At 43.5% G+C, this 23,292-nt stretch overlaps 3 protein-coding genes across 6 annotated transcripts in view; 1 reads left to right on the forward strand and 2 right to left on the reverse strand.

Annotated features, from left to right (window-relative positions):
- UBXN11 (UBX domain protein 11) overlaps positions 1-11,210 on the forward strand; it is a 41,241-nt gene extending 30,031 nt beyond the window's left edge. For all 4 annotated transcript variants that reach the window (XM_030218356.1, XM_030218357.1, XM_030218359.1 and 1 more), the window contains 5 exons: positions 7,417-7,543; positions 8,150-8,253; positions 9,608-9,678; positions 10,395-10,544; positions 10,622-11,210. In XM_030218356.1, the coding sequence (XP_030074216.1) occupies positions 7,417-7,543; positions 8,150-8,253; positions 9,608-9,678; positions 10,395-10,544; positions 10,622-10,754 (585 nt within the window). In that variant the 3' untranslated portion in view covers positions 10,755-11,210. The remainder of the gene's footprint in view (positions 1-7,416; positions 7,544-8,149; positions 8,254-9,607; positions 9,679-10,394; positions 10,545-10,621) is intronic.
- A 689-nt stretch (positions 11,211-11,899) lies between these two features.
- SH3BGRL3 (SH3 domain binding glutamate rich protein like 3) lies at positions 11,900-18,616 on the reverse strand. Its single transcript, XM_030218360.1, has 3 exons — positions 18,489-18,616; positions 14,831-14,998; positions 11,900-12,856 (listed from the first exon to the last, which is right to left on the reverse strand). Exons 1-3 carry the CDS (start codon positions 18,531-18,533, stop codon positions 12,788-12,790), a joined length of 282 nt encoding a protein of 93 aa, XP_030074220.1. The 5' UTR covers positions 18,534-18,616; the 3' UTR covers positions 11,900-12,787.
- Positions 18,617-20,890: 2,274 nt separating this feature from the next.
- The window catches only part of CEP85 (centrosomal protein 85), a 35,097-nt gene continuing 32,695 nt past the window's right edge, over positions 20,891-23,292 (reverse strand). Inside the window, exon 14 of the mRNA XM_030218986.1 lies at positions 20,891-22,924. Within this exon, the coding sequence (XP_030074846.1) occupies positions 22,761-22,924 (164 nt within the window). The 3' untranslated portion in view covers positions 20,891-22,760. The remainder of the gene's footprint in view (positions 22,925-23,292) is intronic.

The raw sequence follows: 23,292 nt of genomic DNA on the forward strand, positions 1-23,292 counted from the left end.
GTACTTGAGCTGTTTATAAAGGTGACCTTTGGTATCCTAAGAAAAGTAAGCGAACACATTTACACCTGCTGTGTGTGCTATTCTGTAAAATCTATGCATAGACACCAATCCCACCCCCTGCTCTGACCGTTCTGGGAATGCCCATATATCTATATCTAGGATTTCTTTGTACACACTTTCATGTCTAGCCCTGGGCAATTTGAGTTTATAAAACACAGTTCTACACACTCAAGTACAACAGTTTCTGTACAATGAAAGCTGTCAATAAACCAGCACCAAACCACACAGCTATGGGGTGTTCAGGAACCAGTGGTGGTTAGCAAGACTCCATATGTGCAATACAGGTCATGATCTATTGAGGATTTAGGCACCAAATGGGGAAAAAGATTTTGTGAAACGGGGCTGATGGGGTACCGATAAAACATATATCCAAGAAGCAGTCAATACGCCTGGAATAGACTTCCTGAGCCGGTACGTCAAGCTCCATCTCTGGCCGTCTTCAAATCTAAGCTAAAAGCCCACCTTTTTGATGCTGCTTTTAACTCCTAACACTTATTCACTTGTTCAGAACCCTTATTTTATCATCCTCACTTTAATATTCCCTTATCTCTTGTTTATCCTGTTTGTCTGTCCTAATTAGATTGTAAGCTCTGTGGAGCAGGGACTGTCTCTTCATGTTCAAGTGTACAGCGCTGCGTACGTCTAGTAGCGCTATAGAAATGATAAGTAGTAATAGTAGTCTTTGGGAACCGGAATCTTGCAACTCTTTGTCCTTATTCCTTATTTGTCCTGTTTGTTTGTCCTAATTAGATTGTAAGCTCTGTGGAGCAGGGACTGTCTCTTCATGTTCAAGTGTACAGCGCTGCGTACGTCTAGTAGCACTATTGAAATGATAAGTAGTAATAGTAGTCTTTGGGATTCTGGAATTTTGCTACTCTTTGTCCTTATTCCTTATTTGTCCTGTTTGTCTGTCCTAATTAGATTGTAAGCTCTGTGGAGCAGGGACTGTCTCTTCATGTTCAAGTGTACAGCGCTGCGTACGTTAAGTAGCACTTTAGAAATGATAAGTAGTAATAGTAGTCTTTGGGATTCCAGAATCTTGCTGCTCTTTGGGATTCTAGAATCTTGCTACTCTTTGGAATTCCGGAATCTTGCAACTCTTTGTCCTTATCCCTTATTTGTCCCGTTTGTCTGTCCTAATTAGATTGTAAGCTCTGTCGCACAGGGACTGTCTCTTCATGTTCAAGTGTACAGCGCTGCACACGTCTAGTAGCGCTATAGAAATGATAAGTAGTAGTCTTTGGGATTCCGGAATCTTGCTACTCCTTGGGATTCTAGAATCTTGCTACTCTTTGTCCTTATTCCTTATTTGTCCTGTTTGTCTGTCCTAATTAGATTGTAAGCTCTGTCGAGCAGGGACTGTCTCTTCATGTTCAAGTGTACAGCGCTGCGCACGTCTAGTAGCGCTATAGAAATGATAAGTTGTAAGCAGTCTTCACGGTCATGAGTTTCAGACACTAAGGACAAGCTTCCCTCTTGCCTGACAAAAGTTACGTTCACTGAATTTAATTTTCATGATAAAAGGGACCATCTTTTTTTTAATTTTTTTAATTTGATGGCGTTAAAGAAATCACTTTCTGGAAGCAAGAAGAGGAGATATAAACATTCAGATATCATGCAGACTTCAATGATCCACCAGAAAATACTTCTCTCCATAGAATGGAAAGTTTAAGAGCAAGGGATCATCATTTGAAACTGTAATAATAGCTTGCTCTCATAACACTGTTGGACATATGCAACACTGTGCAGTGATAGGTGCACAGGCAGAATATGTCCCTGCCTCAAGAGCATACCATGCAAGCGAGTAACTGCAGCAGCGAGAAGAAATGACTTACCTAAGGCCATAGGGAGTGTCAGTGGCAGAAGCAGAAAATCACACCCTGGCTTCTCTGGCTCTCAGCCCATTGCTCTAACCACTAGGCTAATTCCTTTCCACACAAAAGAAATGAAAGAGTACTTTTTAGAGAGTGGAGGAGGCCTGGAACAGGCTTGCAAGGGAGGTTAGACAATTCAAAACATTGGCAGAGATAGACACGAGGGGACCATAATGGCAAAGCCAGGGAGTCGACAACAAAACTAGTAAAACATACCAAAACGATGTTTTTTCTGCCACCATTTTCTGTTTCTAAATAAACTCAAGAAATGTTTTCTTTTCATCTCTTAAATCTGCATTCGAACGTGGCAGGATGTGGTATGCAAGACTTTGGTTAACACACCTATTATACTGCCCTATGAGCTAAGCATAACATAGGCACAAAAGGGGTGAAAACCTGTCATATATCCAGTCCCTAATCAGAACAGGAAAAGGAGAGGTTTGCAGTTTCATATTTTTTTTGGTTCAGACTCCACCAGTGACACGTAACCTAAAAAGAGAGACTGCCATGAGACCAGAGTTCAGATTAGCAGGTTTAGAGAGCTGATGAGGGATGTGTAACCTCCTGAAAAGGTGCAGCTCGATTGGAAGTGTTGCTTCTGTAGGAGAAATCTTTGCCTTTCTGATCTCTCTTGGAACAAGGGAACAGAATATGGGCTCTCAAGAACAGTAGTGATCATTGCAAGGCCTCGAAGGCTACCAACTGGTCAGGTATTCAGGATCTCCCTAATGAATATACACGAGAGAGATTTGCATACAATAGAGCAGTGGTGTAGCCACAGGTGGGCCTGGGTGGAGCAGGGCCCACCCACTTAGGGCTCAGGTCCACCTAACAGTACCACACATTTAGCAGTAGCTGGTGGGGAGCCCTCTTGTTCTCTCCATTCTATGAATGACTAGAGAGATTTTCATGAATTATCTCATACATGTTCATTGTGGATATCCTGAAAACCTGAGTAGCTTGGTGTGCCAAGGATTGGGTTGAGAAGACCCTCATAACAACATAGGTAGTGACAGGAAATATTCAAACAAAAACGATGAAGGTGAAAACAGGCAATATGAGGCACAGGTAGGTATGACTAGCACAAGCTTATCCAAACAGCTCAGATTTTCAGGATATACCTAATGAATATGTATATGAGAGATTTGCACACATTCTGCCTCTATTGCAGTGGCTTAGCCATAAAACAGATTTTGGGTGAGCCTAGGCAAAAAGTGGGTGGGCACCCGGGGCGGATCGCAGATGCGCCCCGCCCCGCCCCCCCTCCCCGATGCAGCGCCAACCCCCCCCCCCCCCCCCGGCAAAAGGAAACCCCCGCAAAGGATCCCCCCCCCCACTGGGTGCACGCCGGTGGGGGGGGGTGCCGCGCGTGCCTGCCCTCCGTTGGTCCATGCTTCTTCTCTGCCCCGGAACAGGACCTGTTCCGAGGCAGAGAAGCATGGACCAATGGAGGACAGGTGCGCGCGGCACCCCCCCCAGCGGCGTGCACCCGGGGCGGACCACCCCCCCCTAGGAACGCCACTGTGGGCACCAAGTGTTCTAAGTAGCTGCTTGTTATTTTTAACTTGGTGTGTGTCCTGTCCTATTTGATAATGGATTTTCCTTTCTAATTTTGTTAATTTGCTTTATGTTGTTCCAGTGGCGTAGCTATGGGGGGCCATGGGGGCCTGGGCTCCCCCAAATTGGCTCTGGGGCACCCTGTTTGGCTTGTGGGGGTCCCCAACCCCCCCACCAACTAAAGCGTTTGTCCTGCACTAGTCTCACATTGCCTGGTGCCCTGTCCTGTTTTCAGTCACTGTGCGCGCTCGTTTTAATGAACCCCTGCCAGCCAAGGTACCTTCGCAGTGGCCGTGGGAGGGGGGGAGCAGCAGCAGCAGGAGGGCGGAGTGGCGGTAGTGGTTGTGGGGGGGGGGGGAATGCCCCCCCTCCCATCAAGGTCTGGCTACACCCGTTTTGTTCACTGCCTTGACTTGAGGCATGTTCATTGTGGATATCCCGAAAACCTGACTGGCTAGTGATATAGGAAGGAACCCTGAAACTCTGACCTGTTCGTGGCCCTCAAGGACTGGACACAAAACAATGTAGTGAGCCTGACTCAGGGGTCATCAATCACAGTGGCCCTGCTTGAACCATGCATTACGTCACCAGTTTTCCGGAGCAGTTTTAGGCATCGCAGAGTAGAACTGCCTGGCTCACACACTCGCACTGCGATTGATTTAACCAAGGACCATCTTTCTATGTCACCTGTATTTTTAATCAACATATGCTAACAGGTTTGATGACCCCTGAGGCAGGTTCACATGCTGAAACACAGCCATGTCGGGTCTTCAATGTGTTGCTACTGCGACTACACTAAAGGTCCTTGAATATTGAAAATCCTCTTTGTATTTGCCTACTTTGTTTGGTGTCTACACGTCCGTGAGGTCTTGGCTCTGTCCTCCTTTCTTGTTTCCTTCAGGACTGGATTCAGACAAGCCTGGATTAGCAAAATACGAGCTGAATCTGTTCCATACTCGTAGTACTTACATATCTGAATCCTTTTTTTTTGAGACTGACTGAAGTTGCTATCCAGGCTGTATTTGCAACTGCTGCAATGTTATCTCAAACTGAATTGGGGACCAACATCGATAGCCCCTTGGCAAAAAAACAAACAAAAAAAATGATGATGAGGCATCATCCCACAATCTCTACGGTGCTGGCTCACTTCAGATAATCTCACTATGGGCATCCCAGTCCAAAGACCACACCACCAGAAGATAATTACCACAGGTGCATCCAAGCACAGTTGGGGGATGGGAAGGGGGGTATCTCTACTTAAGTACATAAAGAATACGAAATCAATGAGACACACTGAATATCAATATGCTGGAGCTCAAAGCAATTTTCAACGCCTCAACCTTCACAACCTGGTTATGTAACAAAAGTTGTACTTGTCTGAACAGAAAACCAGGTAGCAACATTCTACATCAACAAGCTGGGTGGTTTGGTTTGGGATCCCTTTGCCTATGCCAAGAAGCATCAAGAATATGGCAACTTGCATGTTTGATGAAAGTCATACTGCAGCCAGTCTGTTTACCAGGATAGGAAAATCAAATAGCAGATTCCCTAAGTTGGAGCTTCACGAGTAGTCCCTTGACCTGGAGATCATATACCACTTTTTGGAGTTCCCTAATATTCAAAGAACAGACTTATTTTCATCTGCAGATAATGCAAAATGCAATCTCTTCTACTTTATTCATCCAAGTCCATGCTGGTTCAAAAACACAATATACTTTCACCATTTCATGGAACGAAACTGTATATGCTTTGCCACCATTCCCTCAAATATAGGCAGTTCTAGCACAACAGAGCTGACTTCCACATCAATCAGACCTTACTCCTGTCAACCTTCTTCCCAGATCCACACTCAGTCCATCTGGAACGTTACGTTATACCTTTGATTATAGACATGTGCTCCTACGTTACCTACAGGGCACTTAAGACCTGAGAAAAACTTCCCAGCTGTTTGTCATCTACAATCCCAACAACCAAAGAACCTTGCTTCCAGACACACACTGCCCACCTGAGTATCCAACTGCCATCACCTTCTGCTATATCCTGTTGGATGTTCACCCACCAGGTCAAATTGGTAACCATCAGCTCTTAACCAAAGTCACCTGTATCTATAACCTCAGATCAACTTGCATTGAAGACTTCTGGGACGTGGTCACCTTTACTAGATTTTACTGCCTAGATCCTTTGGTCATGTGGTACTTATGTAACCTCTTTGCCTACAAATTTCATAGCGCATTACACAGGTTTGCTACAACCATCTCCACTCTTAGGCTGCCAGCCAACACCCCAACATCCTCTACGAATTATATCTGCTTGTCTGTAGAGGGAGCAAAGTTACTTACCTGTCTAAGAACAGAGCAGACAACAATGTTTCTAGGTAAGTAATGTAGACTGAGAGAGTAGTAGCAATGTGGGAATTATCTCGAAGAAGCCTAAAAATGTTCTGTCACACACTGGCTGCATCAGTGTCACCATGAAGTGTGGCTGCATTCCCCAGCTGTCATCAGAGAACCCCGGTTACAGGTAAGCAATTTTGCTAACTTGCAGGAAACCAGTCAGACTTATCTAAATGATCAACAGTAAACGGGCAATGTACTAGAACCATTTGTTTTTTATACTCATAAAATGGGAAAAGCCCCCTAGTACATGGAGGCCCTGAGCATCTTCCTCAGCTTGTTTTCTTGCCTTGATTAAGATCTTTGACCTGGTTGATCTCTAGTACCATCTAGTGGTGCCAGTAAGTCCTGCACTGAAAAACATTGGTACCTTTTGAAGAGAGGAGGGCACATATGCAACAAGGAATAACGAATTACAGACATTTTCTAGGGAGAAGCATGAAGTGGGTACTTTGTTCCTGGGCAGGGATTACATTAATTCTGTAGTATTCAAAATGTGAACACTGTCTAGAAGTAGAGAATAGACCTAAGAATTATTAATTGTGTCAACAACCCAGTGGTGTAGCCGCAGGTGGGCCTGGGAGGGCCGGGGCCCACCCCCTTAGTGCTCAGGCCCATCCAACAGTAGCACATGGTAATGAAAATGCTGCTCTCCACAATACTGGCACCTTCGCATGCTCAGTTTTCAGCGCATGCCTGCTGCCGACTACCAAGGTGGAGACTGGAGAGAAGCATTTTCCCAGCAGCTGAGACATTTTTTTGATGTGGGGGTGGGGGAGAGAACATTTGGTGCCCACCCACTTCTTGCCTAGGCCCACCCAAAATCTGCTTTCTGGCTACGCCCCTGTAACAACCAAAATGTTATGGCTCAGCAGGCAGAAAAAGGATGGAGTATACGTTAAAAAAAAGGGAGGGGGGGGGGGGTAAAGAAATGGTCTTTAAGGAAGTGGGAGTTTAATTAGATCAGAGCCTGACTATATGCAAACTCAAGCTTCAGTAGTGATTAAGACAACTCTGGCCTTGTCAGTGAAAAAGCTCACGATTAATTTGTTAAAGTCAATGAATGTTCAAGCAGACCATTGTAATATGGTGTGGCCTGTTCAAAACACAAATGAGCCAGTTGCAATTAATACAGGACACAGGGGCGAGATTCAGTTTTGCCTATTTTGTATCAGCTTCACTGGTTGCTGGTTAAGGCTACAATGGATTTCAAAATGTTTGCTTTAGTTTTTTAAAGTCTTCTGTTAGGTTGACCCAGATCTTTGACATTGATGCTCTGGTTTTGCTGCCACCGCCAAGCTTTTAACATCAGAGACGACTAGGATTGGTTTTATATGTAATGGACTGCCACAGGCATTGAGGGAAGATGTGGATTATTTAAGATTGGAATGTCATTTACACAGAGTTTTCCTCATGCCTGCAGAGTAGAGATGGAACATATGGGAAATGATAAAGAGTAGGGATGATGGGATGATTTTGTTGCATTTAGGGGAATTGTATATCAAGTTTTATAAATAATTGATTTCTCCCAGGTTACAGATAGGAGGGATGTGATGTTTCGTCAGAGTCAGCGGTGGGATACTTTTCCTGGTCAGGGTCAGAAGGTTGGTGGGCTCCAGCCTACAGACAGCAACTTCCAGGAGACCAGTGAAATTCCAGGTGATTAGCATCAGAGACTCCGCTTCCCTTACCGTAATGGTTTTAGTCATCAGAGGGTAAGTTTATAAAGAGGTCACTGTGCATAATGCCAGCTTTAGACTCAAGACAAGCTTTCCTAAACTTGCACAGCCAGTTACAGGCACATATATACACATTATTGATAAGATGGTGCATACTTATGTATCGTGTAGCCAGTCCAGGGCTGTAACCTACACACATTTTATAAAATACACAGCAGATGTGTGTGTCTGTGTGCATTCATGCGCTGTTGGAACTGGTTCTGGGACACTACTTAATACAAGGCACCTTTTGGGGCTTCTCTCCTTGATGCACTTTTAAGAAGTCAGACCCTTAAAGCACAGGGTACAGTGTTTGTGTATTTCTCATCCAAACAAAATGTGAGAGTTTACAAACTTGATTTAAACGGTATAAACTGAGCAAATAAGCTGAAAGTTGCAAAGTAACCACATACAAAAGGAGTTTAGGATTCAGAAGAAAAAAATCTTCCCCCCCCCCCCCCCCACATCCCACTTACTTATTTCATACGAGCTGAAAGACTAGAATGAGATCAGACCATTTTTGCAATAGAGTTTCTGCTCTTCTCAGGTCCTAAACTCACCATGGACCAGTTCCTGAACAGACTTCCCAGAGCTGTGATCCGGGACGGACAGGTGATGGACATCAGAGAGCCCATCAGAGAGGCACTGCAGGTAGAGATGTGGCCCTTGCGTCGCTGCACAGACGTAACTAATAGAACCAAAACAAGGGGGGGGGGGGTTCTTCCAAAATAATGCATTGAAAATATCAAAATATAGCTGCTCTTCATACAAAAATCATTTAAAATACACTCATATCTACTGCACCAAATAATCAAAGCGCTAATGGTTTTCAGTGGTAGAAACTCTACCACTTATAAAAAGCTGCCTTGCAAAAATCAAAGAGCCAATGGTTGTCATTATGTAAACCCAGGCGGCATGTTGAAAACTGCTCAGAGAAGACTGGCGGGAGCCGTTTCACCGTTAGCCCAGCTTTCACAGACAACCAGTTCTGCGGCTGCTGTGTATGTGGTTCAGATTCACTCTCATCTGACCGTGACACTTTGATTTTTGCAAGGCAGCTTTCTTTGCATTATTTTGGAAGACCCCCTCTTTTTAGTTCTGTGTAGTTTGGTCTTTCCTTCTTCCATTTTTTTGTCACCATAGCTAAGAGTTAGCAAGAACAGGGTCCCCGGTCTGTGCCAGAGCCGGTGGTGGAAGGCAGGACTGGTGGTTGGGAGGCGGGGATAGTGCTGGGCAGACTTATACGGTCTGTGCCAGAGCTGGTGGTGGGAAATGGGACCGGTGGTTGGGAGGCGGGGATAGTGTTGGGCAGACGTATACGGTCTGTGCCAGAGCTGGTGGTGGGAAACGGGACCGGTGGTTGGGAGGCGGGGATAGTGCTGGGCAGACGTATACGGTCTGTGCCAGAGCCAGTGGTGGGAGGCAGGACTGGCGGTTGGGAGGCGGGGATAGTGCTGGGCAGACTTATACGGTCTGTGCCAGAGCTGGTGGTGGGAAACGGGACCGGTGGTTGGGAGGCGGGGATAGTGCTGGGCAGACGTATACGGTCTGTGCCAGAGCCAGTGGTGGGAGGCAGGACTGGCGGTTGGGAGGCGGGGATAGTGCTGGGCAGACTTATACGGTCTGTGCCAGAGCTGGTGGTGGGAAACGGGACCGGTGGTTGGGAGGCGGGGATAGTGCTGGGCAGACGTATACGGTCTGTGCCAGAGCTGGTGGTGGGAAACGGGACCGGTGGTTGGGAGGCGGGGATAGTGCTGGGCAGACTTGTACGGTCTGTGCCCTGAAAAAGACAGGTACAAATCAAGGTAGGGTATACACAAAAAGTAGCACATATGAGTTGATCTGGATGGACCGGGCAGGTCTTTTTCTGCCGTCAGCTACTATGTTACTCTTACATCTCTAGCAGAAAAGGCACTGCTGCTTTCCTTTGCCCCAGTAGAGGTCAGTTGTGCACCAGTCTTTCCCAACTGTGCTCGCTGCTCTCAAATTGTCAGTTTGGTTGCAGGGGACTGGAGGAACTAAGAAAAGCAGCGTCATCCTGGTAGAGACCCCGTCTCTCACAGCAATGAAGGAAAGGTAAAGGACTTTTACTGTGTCTCTAGTGCAGGCGATTCTGTAGCTGATCTAGTGGTCAGGACAGATCAACAGCCTTTGCTGATTATATGATTTTTAAGTATTGCTTCATCTATATTTAATCATGAAGAAAAGTGCACCAGCCCCTCATAATTAAACTCCTATTTTTACACCGCTAGAGGGAAACGTTTTATGGACAAATGTGCCTTAAAATTGCTCTTCCGCCACAAAGAGGAGTGGAGGTGCTGGGCGTTTCATCTGAAATCCTGACGCATTCTTTACCCACCACATACTTTTCACCTACAGAGTACATAAGTCAAACAGTCCCGCTGCCAGAAGCTTTTCAAAGGGAAGAGCCATAGGTCTGCAAAAGCACCATGACCTCTCTCACATTCCTCTCCCCTACAAATTAAAGTTTTAAACAGACACTATTATTTCTAGGTCCCATCTATAATATTTAAAGAGCTTAAAAGTACCCTTGTAATGAAGATCCTGTTTACAGAAATAAAGTTGTGGATGTGCATTTTTTTTTTCAAGTGACAACTGTTTGCAGGGGCCCTAAGACTCTGTACTTGATTCAGTGGTTTGTCCTGATTTATTAGCATTTAGGAAAAGATTCGCCTAAAGCAGTGAACAGCAGGTACAACACAGTAGCCAAACATCTCGCTGCTGACTTCACTCTCCTTTACAAAAGGTTTTAAAGATTATTTTCTCTGCAGGCTGAAGATAAGCGAGCAGAACAGATCTCCCTCCGCTTCAAACATCTCAACTCTGCGGATCAAATCCGAGAACGGGGACCAGACGTATATTGTGAAAATGAGTTTTACAGAAACCATTGCAGATCTGCGCACATACCTCGCCCAGTACAGGTAAGACAGACACAAGAGGTCTAATTAGAGCTCCCCCCAAATCTTTTCATTTTCCCCCTCTATTTTTTTTTTGGTAGAGGCACACAGTCCAATCTGTATGACATCATCAGTGCTTTTCCACAACAAGCATACAGCGATGACTCCAAGACACTGGAGGAATATGGACTCGTTCCTAATGCCACACTGCTTCTCCGACCAAAGAGACTATAAGGCTACATGAGCCCCTGGTACCAGTACTGAGCCTGTATAAGTTTATGTAATTAAAAAACAGTGTTGATCTTGTTTTAGCCACATTAACTATTTTCTAAAATGAGAACTAATTAACATATTGCCTTCTTCCGATGTAGGCCCTGAAATGTGATGGGACAGGCAACCAGACCAGTTCTGATCATCAAACAGTCTAGAGTTGGGATAAAATGTGAGCAGTAGGTTGCACTAGAGGAGGCCATGTCTCCACAAACTCAACTCTACCTTGTGGGGGATGAGGGCAAGCTTTGTCCCCATGTCAGTTTCTGGTTTGTACAGATACAGTTTAATAAAGGTTCCTGCTCCAAATGTTGTTATAGATACCACTAAGCCAGGCCTCTATGAAAAGGAGCATGGCAATTAAAGAGAAAACATGCTAGCCAATTATCTTGACTAGACTATGTATAGAGGCTGTTTCCATGCAGGCAGGGGGGGGGGGGGGGGGGGGGGGGTAGTGGTTAGAGCACTATGCTTACCGAAAAACTTGGTTTCAAATCCTGCTTTCTGGCAGGTACAAGCTTAGATTGTGAGCCCTCCAGGGACAGATTACCTAGTGTACCTGGCTGTAATTCACCTTGAGCTACTACTGAAAAAAAAAAAGTGTGAATTAATAAACTTGCAGAAGCCAAAATGGTCCTACCTTCTTCCCCTGCTCCCTGAACTTATACCCATCCCTCCAATTGTCTGCTCTGGCATCACTGAAGTAGCAGTGTTAATATCTCAGTTACCATCTGCCCATCACCTAGTTCTATAGTGCAAGGGCTTGTCCATCTCTGTATGGCTTGTAGCATGATGTAGTGTAGGATGTAGCAACTCTAATCCACAACAACAGCCATACAGATTAGTGCTAGCAGGAGTGGGGTGTGATCGACTTTATCCCCCCCTTGCTTGACTTTTGGTAGTCCTAGATGCTTAAATGTTATATAGATGGGGAAAATGGTTGTGGAATACTTTAGGTCACAAGATAGCCAAAGTCTCATTTCGGACTAGTGTTTTAGGATAGTTATCAGAACCGGTTTCCCTTCAGAGTGGGATTGTCTGAAAATCAGTCTCAGTCTGCAGATGGGTCCCACCCTCCATTAAAAAAAAAAACAAACAAACAGCACAAACTGTTTTGATATAACATTTATTAGCATTCTGGAAGACAATGCATCTTACACTTCCCTTTTGGCAGGAATTAAACACACAAAAAAAAACCCATGGTTGGTCCAAAGGAAAGTACTAGGTCAGGAGGCTCATGGGGGATAGGCCAGGCTGTCTTGGTTCCAGTCATAAAGAACAGCTATCACTGGGCCCTTTTGAGGACATACTGACAGTTTGTATTGAGAAATAGTGGTACAAATTTCTAGTGTTTTCCTAACCCCTTCTTCCAGCACACCTTCAGTGTTCAGATGGGTAAGGTAAATTGATCCCTCTGCAGAGCAGGTTAATGCCAACTTGCTCTAGCCATTCTTTCTGACCTTCAGAAAAGCAGGCCTGGGAATACAAGAGGAAGTGTTGGTAAACGGTCCAGAATTTAGATTAGGGGCTGGAAAAAAAAATTGCCCAGGCAGGCATGAGGCACGGGGTGTACGTCCAGGATCTGCAGCTACTTCTCACTGTGCCTATCCCACCGGCAGATCTGGACATTTGTTATCTAATGCTTAGGAACCTGGGAAAGTTTCCAGCCCTGTATTAAGTGCATTACAGCAGGAATGGAAAAAGAAAGCCTGTTTCTTCAGCATTCAGAAGCCTCCTCTACGGCCATATGAAGCTGCACAATGCTGAGCAGGAATGTATAAATGGACTTTTAAGCTGGTTCTGCTTGCTAAATAGTTTAAAGACTAGGTATCAATAAGCAGCAGCGGTGAGATCAGGTCATGCCCCCCCCCCTTTTTTTTTTTGGTCCATAATTGAGAGCTACAGTTGGGTTACATAGAGTTGGAATGACGCAGAAGCTGTTGGATCAGAGGGCAGAGTTTAAGAATCCAGCTGGCACAGGAAAAGCTGAGCAGCAGTCAAGACTTCAGCTTCAGAAAATCATTCAATGCATCTGCTTCCACAGCCTCCCTGAACTGTTCGTAATCCTGTTGACGCAAGAGAGACAATGAGTTCAGACTCACTAAAGGAGCCTCATCAGTAGGCAGAAAAGATCTCAGAAGTCCAGGACGGGACCAACTGAATATTCCTTAGCGTCCCTCCGGACCGGCCCAGGAATGGACTGATGGGTTGTGCACGCCTACCAGCAGGTGAGACTGAGAAAAAAAAACTCTGACTCCAGAGAGCCAATAAGAACCCTGGTCATGTGACCTTAGCCTCAGTATTTTCTCAGTCTCCCAGCAGGGTTCTGACTCACTAAAGGAGCCTCATCAGTGGGCAGAAAAGATCTCAGAAGTCCAGGACGGGACCAATTGAATATTCTGTTCTTACATAAGAGTAGCCATACTGGATCAAACCAATGGTCCACCTAGCCTAATAGCAACATTCCATGTAGAATCTCCAATAGTAGCAACATTCCATGTAGAATCTCCAATCGTATCTATTTTATTTTTGTTACATTTGTACCCTGCGCTTTCCCACTCTTGGCAGGCTCAATGCGGCTTACATGGGGCAATGGAGGGTTAAGTGACTTGCCCAGAGTCACAAGGAGCTGCCTGTGCCTGAAGTGGGAATTGAACTCAGTTCCTCAGTTCCCTAGGACCAAAGTCCACCACCCTAACCACTAGGCCACTCCTCCACTGTTGCTACTATTTGAGATTCTACATGGAATGTTGCTATTCCATGTAGAAGTCGGCCCTTGCAGATCACCAGTGTGGCCGCGCAGGCCTCTGCTTCTGTGAGTCTGACGTCCTGCACGTACGTGCAGGATGTCAGACTCACAGAAACAGAAGCCTGCGCAGCCTTCTACATGGAATGTTGCTAGTGGAATAGCAACATTCCATGTAGAATCTCCAATAGTAGCAACATTCCATGTAGAATCTCCAATAGTATCTATTTTATTTTTGTTACATTTGTACCCTGCGCTTTCCCACTCTTGGCAGGCTCAATGCGGCTTACATGGGGCAATGGAGGGTTAAGTGACTTGCCCAGTCACAAGGAGCTGCCTGTGCCGGGAATCGAACTCAGTTCCTCAGTTTCCCAGGTTAGATTACAGTTGGAATTCTTACTTTTTATACAGCTGAGCTTTGCTATTACCATCTTTTAAAACTTTTGACTGTATGGTTGCATCTATAGAAGCACCTTTATTATTGATCAGATGAGAAACTCAAGTGCTACAGGAAGAGACTGGATTTTGGTGATTTTAAGTTTCATGGATGCATCAGCCCAAGCACAAACCCCACTACTTAGTAACCCAAAATACTGCCTGCATTTGGTTCTTTTCTGCTGTCAGTATATTAAAGCGTGACCATCTCTAGGAAAACAAGACAGAAGTCACAGATCCGAACTGTTGAGAATGCTTTTGGACCCTAGATGTGAAAAACTGGCCAATTATATCTTTGAATTTCTATAATTATTTTTTCCACACATTAGAGGATGGTGTTTGGATTGTTGTATTATATAAAATTGTTCATTTTTTGAATCTGGTGACTAATTTTCCTAGAGAGATGGTCACAAATGAAAGAGAATTGATTTATGGGCAAGTGTTGGGGCCTTTTTCAGGGCTATGTCTCCAATGCCTTGGGATCGGTAGCATAGAATCTGCCCACAGGCACTTGTAACCTGGATTGGCCACTGTTGGAAACAGGATACTGGGCTAGACGGACCACTGATCTGACCCAGTATGGCTATTATGTTCTTAACTGCGGATGGTCAACGAACCTCCTAAGCTGGAGAATGTAGAGAGTATGGTCTCAGTCTCAAAATCACAGTATTTGCATCATGCCAAAAACAGCTTCATTCTGGAGGTCCTAAGATTTTTTTTTTTTTTTAGCCAAACTATCAAGGTTTGCTAGAAACTTTTTTTAATCAAACCCAATAGGATAGCAAATATTTCTGTAACATCTGCTAATGGAAACACGTGCTCTCTTTTGTGTGTACTAAAAATAAGCAAGCAAGCTTACTCCACAATACTCATCGCCGTTAAATATCTGAGGAGGGGTGGCTTTAGGGTTCCCCGCTTTGGTCCTCATTTCCTCTCGCAAACTGTTATCCTGGGAGATATCCACCATCTCATATTTAATGCATTTTCCTTCCAAGATCCTCGTCACATCTGACTGCTGAGCTTTGGTCTGAAAGAGGAAATGGATCGAGTGCATCAGAGGCAGACTATTGGCACAGTAACAGAGGAAGGAAATGAAGCCAAAAATGGCTTTTACAGTCCAAAGCCACATCAGGTTCCTTTAAATACATAACTAAAAGGGGAACAAAACAAACAGAACTGTGTTAATCAAAACGTTAAACTTTACAGAATCGATCAGCAGTTTGGTGACTTCATCATTGTGGTCATATGCCAGCACACATCTACACCTGTTCTTACATTTACAATTTTTCGCAAGGCTCATTTGAGGTGCAGAGTAGAATTAACTGTTCATCACACACAGAAACCTAAGAGTACTCAAATTATATGCAGACGATTGAGCAAAAGGTTTACAAAGCACGATGACTAGACATGCAAAGCTTGCACACAAAGGTGATGAATAAAAGGTCAAAGCTATGACAGTTCATCACCAGCAAGCAGTTACATAGCACAGAGTTGGGTTGGGGAGGAAGCGTATTGAAGACCCGTGCAGATAAAACGGGAAAGAAAGTAAAGAATCAGGGGTGTGTGGTTCAGTACACCTTTAGCAAGGCTCGTATTTAGGCACGAAAGAAAGGTACCAATGCCTGTTGGCACTTCGTTTCCTTTGGGCATATGCACAAAGAAGCCAAGATTAGCAGCAAATGGGAAGGAAGGGGTGGGGGTGCTGGTAGAATTTGGATACATTTAGCTTGAATGTGTGATGCAGTGTCATGTGATGACATGTCAACTGATTAGTGTCCATACATCAGCACAACATGAATTAAAGATTGTGGTTTAAATCCCTTGACTGACTATTAAAAAAACCCAGCCACAATCTGAATGCATATTCACTGTAGTAATCCTGACAGCACAACTGGCAAGGTGCCTCCAGGAGATGTTGAAAAGTACTGCCATTTTTGTTCTTTGGTTCAAGTAATACTGTTGGGGCCGGAGTCCAGTTACCTTGCAGCATATATTTAAATGAACAAAAAAAAAACCCCACCTTACACTAGTTAGAGCGGAAAGACTCTGGGATCAAACTAAACATATATTTTGAAGACCATACAATATTGCTTATCTAAATTCAGTAAAGAAAGGCAGATGGCCAAATTTATGTCTCCTTATTTGAGAGGTTTTGGGGGTCTTATGTGCCTGTCAGCTGGCACAGTGGCAGTGCTTTCTGCTCAGAAAGGTATATTCTCCAACTCGGGCAATGGCATTTTCCATTGCACCCCCCAGTTTACAATGCCTTGCCAGAAGCATAGAGGATGGAAGGTCATGTTAGCATTTGGGTAGTGGTACTTTCTGTTGGAAGAATTGATTGCAGGTCTTTGTTTTTCGTGTATTGCAGAGAAAGTTGCAAAATGGGTGGTTTGAAGGTTGCATTTTTAAGTTTTTACATGTTGACTTTTTACTGTCAATGTTTTTATTGAACACAAACTATACATCTAACAAAAGCTGATTTACGTGTTTAATTAAAAATAAAAGTGGATCTAACAGGCCTTAACACCTAAGCTCTTTCCCTTTTACTAGGATTGCTGGTCGTGTTACTTCCATGAGATCTAACATGTATAAAGAGCAGCAGGGAAGGGAAAGAACAGTACACCTGGGAGTGGTAAAGTTAACTATGAACAAATATTGAGCAATGCAGACAGTCCTGTATATAAAAAAAAAAGTTGCATCAATGACTCGGTGATATCAGCTTCTGGCACCAATCGAGGGGAGTTTCATGGCTAAGCTAAATGCTTGCTACACTGAGAGCAGACAGTCTGTGCCTCCTCTCCTGCTTGGTTCAATTTCCCATTTCACCATTTTTATGTACTTTAAGGCATTTTATGCTATCACCACATTTCTAGGTGCCCTCAAACTGCAGTGAACACCTTCAGAAGTTATAATTTGGGGGGGGGGGGTCAATCCCTCTCTCAACCACCCTCCTGACCTTCTCTCCAAGAGGCCTCCCCTTCCTCCTTCAGCTCTACTTCCCGATTTTCTCCACAATCCCTTTCCCAGAAAGCCTCACCATCACCTGACTTACTTGTCTGGACCATCTATAAGGAACAGGGCCCAGGCCAGGAGGCAGAAAGTAGCAAATAAAATCATTATTTAAGTCTCTGTGCAGACTAGGACTGATGGAGCTACTGTGCATTTTCCTCCTATCCTATGCCTCCCCCACACAGAGCACTAGAATCACGGACCAGGCAGAAGCTGAAGTGAGACCTTGTAGCATAGTACACAAGGATTATTTATTACATTTGTATCCCACATTTTCCCGCATAGCAGTAGGTTCAATGTGGCTTACAGGTTCCAGAGAGAAGAGTACCAACTCCGGGAATATATACAGAGTGGAAAATAGAGTAACAGTAAGTGCAAGGAAGCTGATAAGGTTACGGAAACGAGAATACAACTCTGGGAGTACTGAGTACCGGCACCTTTTCCATTGTCTGCTAAAATTGACCCATGGACCACAAGTTTTAATGAAAGAGCTCAGGCTCTACAGACCAATTCTGCCTTGTCATAGATTCTGTGACTTGTTGCAAGGGGCCTGGCTATTGTGGGGTGGGTCCCTCAGTGATCACCCCACCCTTGAAGGGTGGCCTAGCATTTGAGTACCAGCACCTTTTTTGCTAAAAAAAGATGCACTGGGAAGGGGTATTATAAGCACCAACACTGCTGAAAGTCCAGCCTCTCTAAAAGAGAAGCAGCCAGCTTGCAGGATGACTGTAATTCAAATAGTTTTTTTTTTTTGATCCACATATATGGATGTGTTTCAGGAAGTAGTGTTTCAGGAAGTAAACACCATTCCCTCTGCATGTAACTTCAGATTCTTTTAAACACATATTTTTAGCTGGTTTCAGACCCTAAATAGAACATGATTTTAAACACTGGATTTACGAATTTTAAATGCTAAAAAACCTAATACAGCGCCAAAGCTTATTCTAGCTTTTACTTTTTTCCTTCCAGTCTAGGAATCACCACAAAAGCCAGCATTTAAAGTTACAAGTCTAAACTGAAAAACACTAGTGTCTTTATACTGCTTACTGTGGGTTTTAGGAATACTATCTGAATGAAAAATAAATATAATACATTTTAACATTTAATCTAGGGGCTCAAATGTTGCTACTTTTGGTTCCACAAACGTATTCAATACACATAAAAAAAAATTTAAAACAGACCAGGGCAAGTATTTCACTGACCGTAGAGGAGATGCAGAATTGGTTTGTCAGCTTATGGGGACGTTCCAGTTATTAACCACCTTATTATCCTTTTACTGCCTTACAACGCATGAACTTAAGGGCCACTAACAGGCAATTTAAGGGCATAAATGCATGCATAAAGTGGTGCAAACCCAGACCTAGAGCAGCATCTTTAGTAAGCACAATAAAAGGAAATGCAAGCACCACACCCTAGCGAGCAGCCACCCACATCTTTTATCCTCTTCCCTTTCGCGTCCCTAGATCACAGCTTACAAGGGATCCTCAGCCAAGTCTGCAGACACTCACCTCCCGGGAGCAAGTCACCGACGTGGAATACAACTTGATACTCATCTTGCTGCAGCGCGAGCTTTTCCAGGCCTCAGCCACAGTAGCGCCACCGCCTCTCGCGCCGTGTCTCTTCTACCTGCACGTGACAGCAAGCGACCAATAGCCGACGAGGAACGACCAGCAAGGCCGAACCGATGCTAAACCGTCAATCAAAGACGCGGATAGGGCGGGGCTGCTCTTTCCGCGCCTCGTATAGGCCAGCTTTAGCCAATAGGAAGGTGCGTAAATACCCACCCTAATTCCGTAGTATAGCACGAAAAAAAATGTAGCTTTTGCAAGGTCTTGTATGTCGATGCTGGAACAAAGCGAAGGGGACAAGTCATGCTGTATAAATAAGAATTAAAACAAAAAATTCCCATAGCACAAAAATAAGCATATCAAAATAAAAAAAACGACCAAGTTAACATAATTCACGCAAAAAAAAAAACCCCAAACCATACGAGTATGGGCTTGCTTACAACAAAAGCAGTTCTTCTTTTAAGACTGATGCCTGTTGATATTCATGCAAAAGAGAACACAGTGATGTCAGTGGGGCCTATTTATTGATTGCAAATAACGTGTTTAAATGCAGTTAATGTGCAGTAATGCATATTAATACACACTACTGCAGTGAAACCAATGATTACCTCTAGCAGATTTAGCCTGTAGCGTACCTGTGGCAATGGGAGTGAGAAGTGAACTGCCCAAGGACACAAGAAATGGGAGCAGGATTTATATGTTGGATGCTCTGGTTCTCAGCCTACAATTCTTAAGTTCTAAACTATCACTCCACTTTATAGCCTGAGTTGGAAAATACTGGAATACAAAATTCCAGGTGGAAAGTCAGCAACATTTATTTGCATGAGGGTAAGAACTGCAAAAGAATATGATGGTCAAACCCCTCCTTTCTCACCAATAAAATGTAGACAGTTGTCCAATGAAAACTTTATTTTTAATCAAAAGCTGCACTATAAAACAGTCTGTAAAACAATTTATATAAATATAGTTACAAAGTTTACAAGGAAACAGCACTTGTATTATAATTTTTCCTTAAAAATATAATTATAAAACATCCTTTTATGCATACAAAAAACTATTACACCCTGAGATGATTTACAGGTGAGTATTAATCAGGTTCTGATGTTTGGAAAGACCAAGGGAAAATATTATAAAAAGGGACTTGCACAAACCATGTGACATTAGAAAGTCTTTCTGTAAACTCTGCATTGCTAATAAAAATACAGCTACTTTCCCTCTCCCTTCAGTTGCTTAAATGCAACTAAATCGTGATTTTCAGAAACTACAAAGAGTGAGAAATAATAACCATTGGCAAAACACATAAAAAAATAGTAATCTTACAGTATTGTGCAATTGAAAACTGTTGCATAACAATCACATAATTCACTAACCCCCGTTTACAAAGCTGCGCAGCAACGCTGACACAGCCCATTCAAAATGAACGGGGCTGTATCGGCATTAGCGTGGCTTTGTAGAAAGGGGGGTAAAATGAGAGTAGATGCAGAAGATCAAAACAGAGTGTCCCACGATCAAGGTGGCAATTTGGTCCACTGACTGAAGAAAGGGTGTTTGGGCTTCGACTGTGAAGGTTTAATGTTTTCAATATTATGATGATTTTATAACAGACTAGAAGTAGTTCAAACACCCGGAGAGAAAAGGAGTGCTAAACGTTCTTTCCCAAGAGTGAAAATTGGTTTGTGCAGCCAAAATGTGGCAAAATCAATATTTTACCCCATGGACTCTAAAAGCAGTTATACTCAGAAATGAAATATCATACCAAGCTGTTATCTGGCTGGATCATGCAGTATGTAATGTCAGCTGTGACTACTTACAGATAACTGATGTTAGACAACCAAGTATGGTCAGGAAAGATGTTTTTTTTTTTTTGTTTAAGTAGCTGCCTCTCCCTACCTCTACAGTTCTTACAACGAAGAGCTGGAGGAAACTCACATCAGTCAGACTGCTCCTGACAACAGTCTGCTTTCCAAAGCATCAGAAATTAGGACAGAATGCTTTTACTTCAGGGAGGAATGGGGGGGGGGGGGGGGGGGGGGGGAGGGACTCGGCCTACCGAGTGTGACACCCCCGAGGCTCTGAGGGACCCCCACAGGTTTCAGGCTTCAAACAGCAGGTTTTTGTTATATCTCTTCAAAAAATGCACAGGGACACAGACGAAAATTATACCAACACTCAACAAAAGAGAGAAAAGAAAAGTCTGAGACTGAAGGGCTCACCACCTTCCACCTGCTGGAGACTGGGATTACTGGATCTTTCTCTAGCTGGCAAGGGCTCTTATTGGCTGGCTAGAGTCACAGTTTTCTTCTCAGTCTCCACCTGCTGGAAGGCGTGCACAACCCATCAGTCACATTCTGGGCCGGTCCGGAGGGACGCTAAGGAATTTGTAATTAAATAAATGAAATAAGGAGTAACAGACTCCAGCACGTGTGATGCAGTCTGTGTCCCTTCTTGAAGCATAGCTGCTCTGAAAGGTGCAGGGAGATATATTAAAGGCATGTAGGCAGGGTTGGTAACATTGGAATTTGAATATTGCTGACATTTAGAGTAATAAAGGCAACACATATACACCTACTAAGATAGAGGATTGTCAGTCTAGCTCTTCTAGATCCCTTTGAGCCACTGTTACTTTAAATTTGCATAGCTCTGTTGCTATACTACAGTTATAAACACATCAACCACTGACATTTCTGGCAACAATATGCGACACAAACTTTTATAATTTTAAGATAAAAAAAAAAACATTTATAAAAAAAAAAGTATGGCTAACCTTTTAAAGGTTTTCAGATTGCCATTTTATGAAATATGACAATGTATCCTTAACATTTTAAAAATGGCTGACGTGCAATTTAGCATAGGAAATCAGTATTTGGCCTCAGTAGTTCTAAATTATACAATGATCAGTTTTACTACATCTGTGTTCTGCTCATCTGACACATCTAAGAATTTCAGTGCAGGAAGAAAATGGGGGAAATTGAACCACCATAAAAAATGTGCCGATCTTAAACATTTCTTCTCCAGCCGCCGGAAAATGGAATTAATCCTTACTCGTAGTTGGAATGGGTGATTCTGAAGGAGATAACCCTGGGCATCTGAGCTAAAAGCACTGACCTGCTTTAGATTAAGCCTATTCGTACAAAAAATGAAGAGTTATTTGGAAGAGGAAATTTGGGAAGTTTTATGACATTAAGGCACTTTGAGTGGCAGCACTTGAGAGACAGGTAGCAAAATTTCAGCCTCTTCTCAAAGGGAGACCAGTAGACAGTTAAATATCTAAAATAATGATCTGCAGTTGAACTCTGTACCGCTTCAAATACCATAGGGGAAATAATAGCTTTTTGTTCAAGCCTTCCTGCTATTATAGTAAATACCTTTTCAAATAATTTGTACTCAACATTTGAAGAGTTTAAGATGATCATATAGAAATACGTAGAACAATTCAATGAAAATTTAGTTTTGCAACCTGCAGTTCTTGTGTGATTATAGAATCAGGCAGCGTAAACAATGCTGTTTCATCTTCCTACACCAACATTAGCTTAATGGCTTTATGGCTGAGAAAGAAACTGGAACAAGCAGCAGCAGAACTGATATGAATGTGTTAGAAAGTGAATAAGGAGGCCTCTGGATTGAGCAGGCATAAAGGCTTACTGTTATTCAGAGGCAGCAGGGCTGACTTCATAAGGACACTGGTAACTGGGATAAGGCTGAACCAGGTCTCCAGATACGAAAAATGCCGGTTTCTGGATTGTCTTTGCACATTAAGCATAATACGGGTAACTTCACTTGCCTAGTAAAGGCAGGAAATTGGCAACTTACGTCCACATAAGTTTAACCAAAGGAGGAAGGTAATATCAGGCACAAGCATACAATCACACTCACTTTGAACAAATCCAAGTCTCTCTTTAAAATAGCAGCAGTCCAACATGATGAAGGTCCCACTGTTCCTCTGGCAGCAGGACTCCAAAGCTGAGAGTCCTTAAGATTTAATCAAATAAATAGCTGGGAAAAGCACCAGGGAAGATCTGAAATTCCATTTGACAGAACTAATATTTCAGTGTGCTGGGGACTATTGTAAACAAACTAGAAATCCTACAAATGAGATTAAAAAAGCCTGGAGTGAAATGAAGTGCTGAAACTAGAGTCCTGCTGCTTGCTTCCAGGCTGTAGACTGCACCGTAGCTTCAGCCTCAGCATGTTCTGTGTACCATTTGCCCTCTTTCACTGTGTGATGCAGTTGTCGCCCATATCCTGGGCATAACGGTCTGATATCGCTGTCCGTAAATCTTCAATATCTTTGTGCAGTTGTTTTACTTCTGCCAATTTCTTTGCGATAACGGTTGGGTCCTGAAGATCCTTCTGCTCATCAGTGGACGACTGTGCAGCTGAAAATGTTAATGAGACTTTAGGAACAATGCGTAACAGTGTAACATTGGAAGCAAAGGTGATTTCCATAACTTATTGTATACCAGGGTAATTGTACAACAAGTCATCAGTAACATTGTACATTGCTGTACAACAGAGCAATTATAGGCAAAGAGGGGAAGGGGAATGGGACTTGATACAAATAAGTACCTGTATATACTATGTAAACCGCATTCAAAGCGGTTTACATAGTATATACAGGTACTTATTTGTACCTGGGGCAATGGAGGGTTAAGTGACTTGCCCAGAGTCACAAGGAGCTGCAGTGGGAATTGAATCCAGTTCCCCAGAATCAGAGTCCACTGCACTAACCACTAGGTCACTCCCC

This window comes from Microcaecilia unicolor, chromosome 11, assembly GCF_901765095.1.
Source record: "Microcaecilia unicolor chromosome 11, aMicUni1.1, whole genome shotgun sequence".
Taxonomy (NCBI): domain Eukaryota; kingdom Metazoa; phylum Chordata; class Amphibia; order Gymnophiona; family Siphonopidae; genus Microcaecilia; species Microcaecilia unicolor.

Excerpts from the sequence above, each read along its gene's own strand:
- SH3BGRL3 (XM_030218360.1), bottom strand. The coding sequence starts at position 18,533 with ATGAGTATCAAGTTGTATTCCACGTCGGTGACTTGCTCCCGGGAG. Across the intron at positions 14,999-18,488 it reads CGGTGACTTGCTCCCGGGAG|ACCAAAGCTCAGCAGTCAGA; the intron begins GTGAGTGTCTGC and ends TTCCTCTTTCAG. Across the intron at positions 12,857-14,830 it reads ACGGCGATGAGTATTGTGGA|GATTACGAACAGTTCAGGGA; the intron begins GTAAGCTTGCTT and ends TTGCGTCAACAG.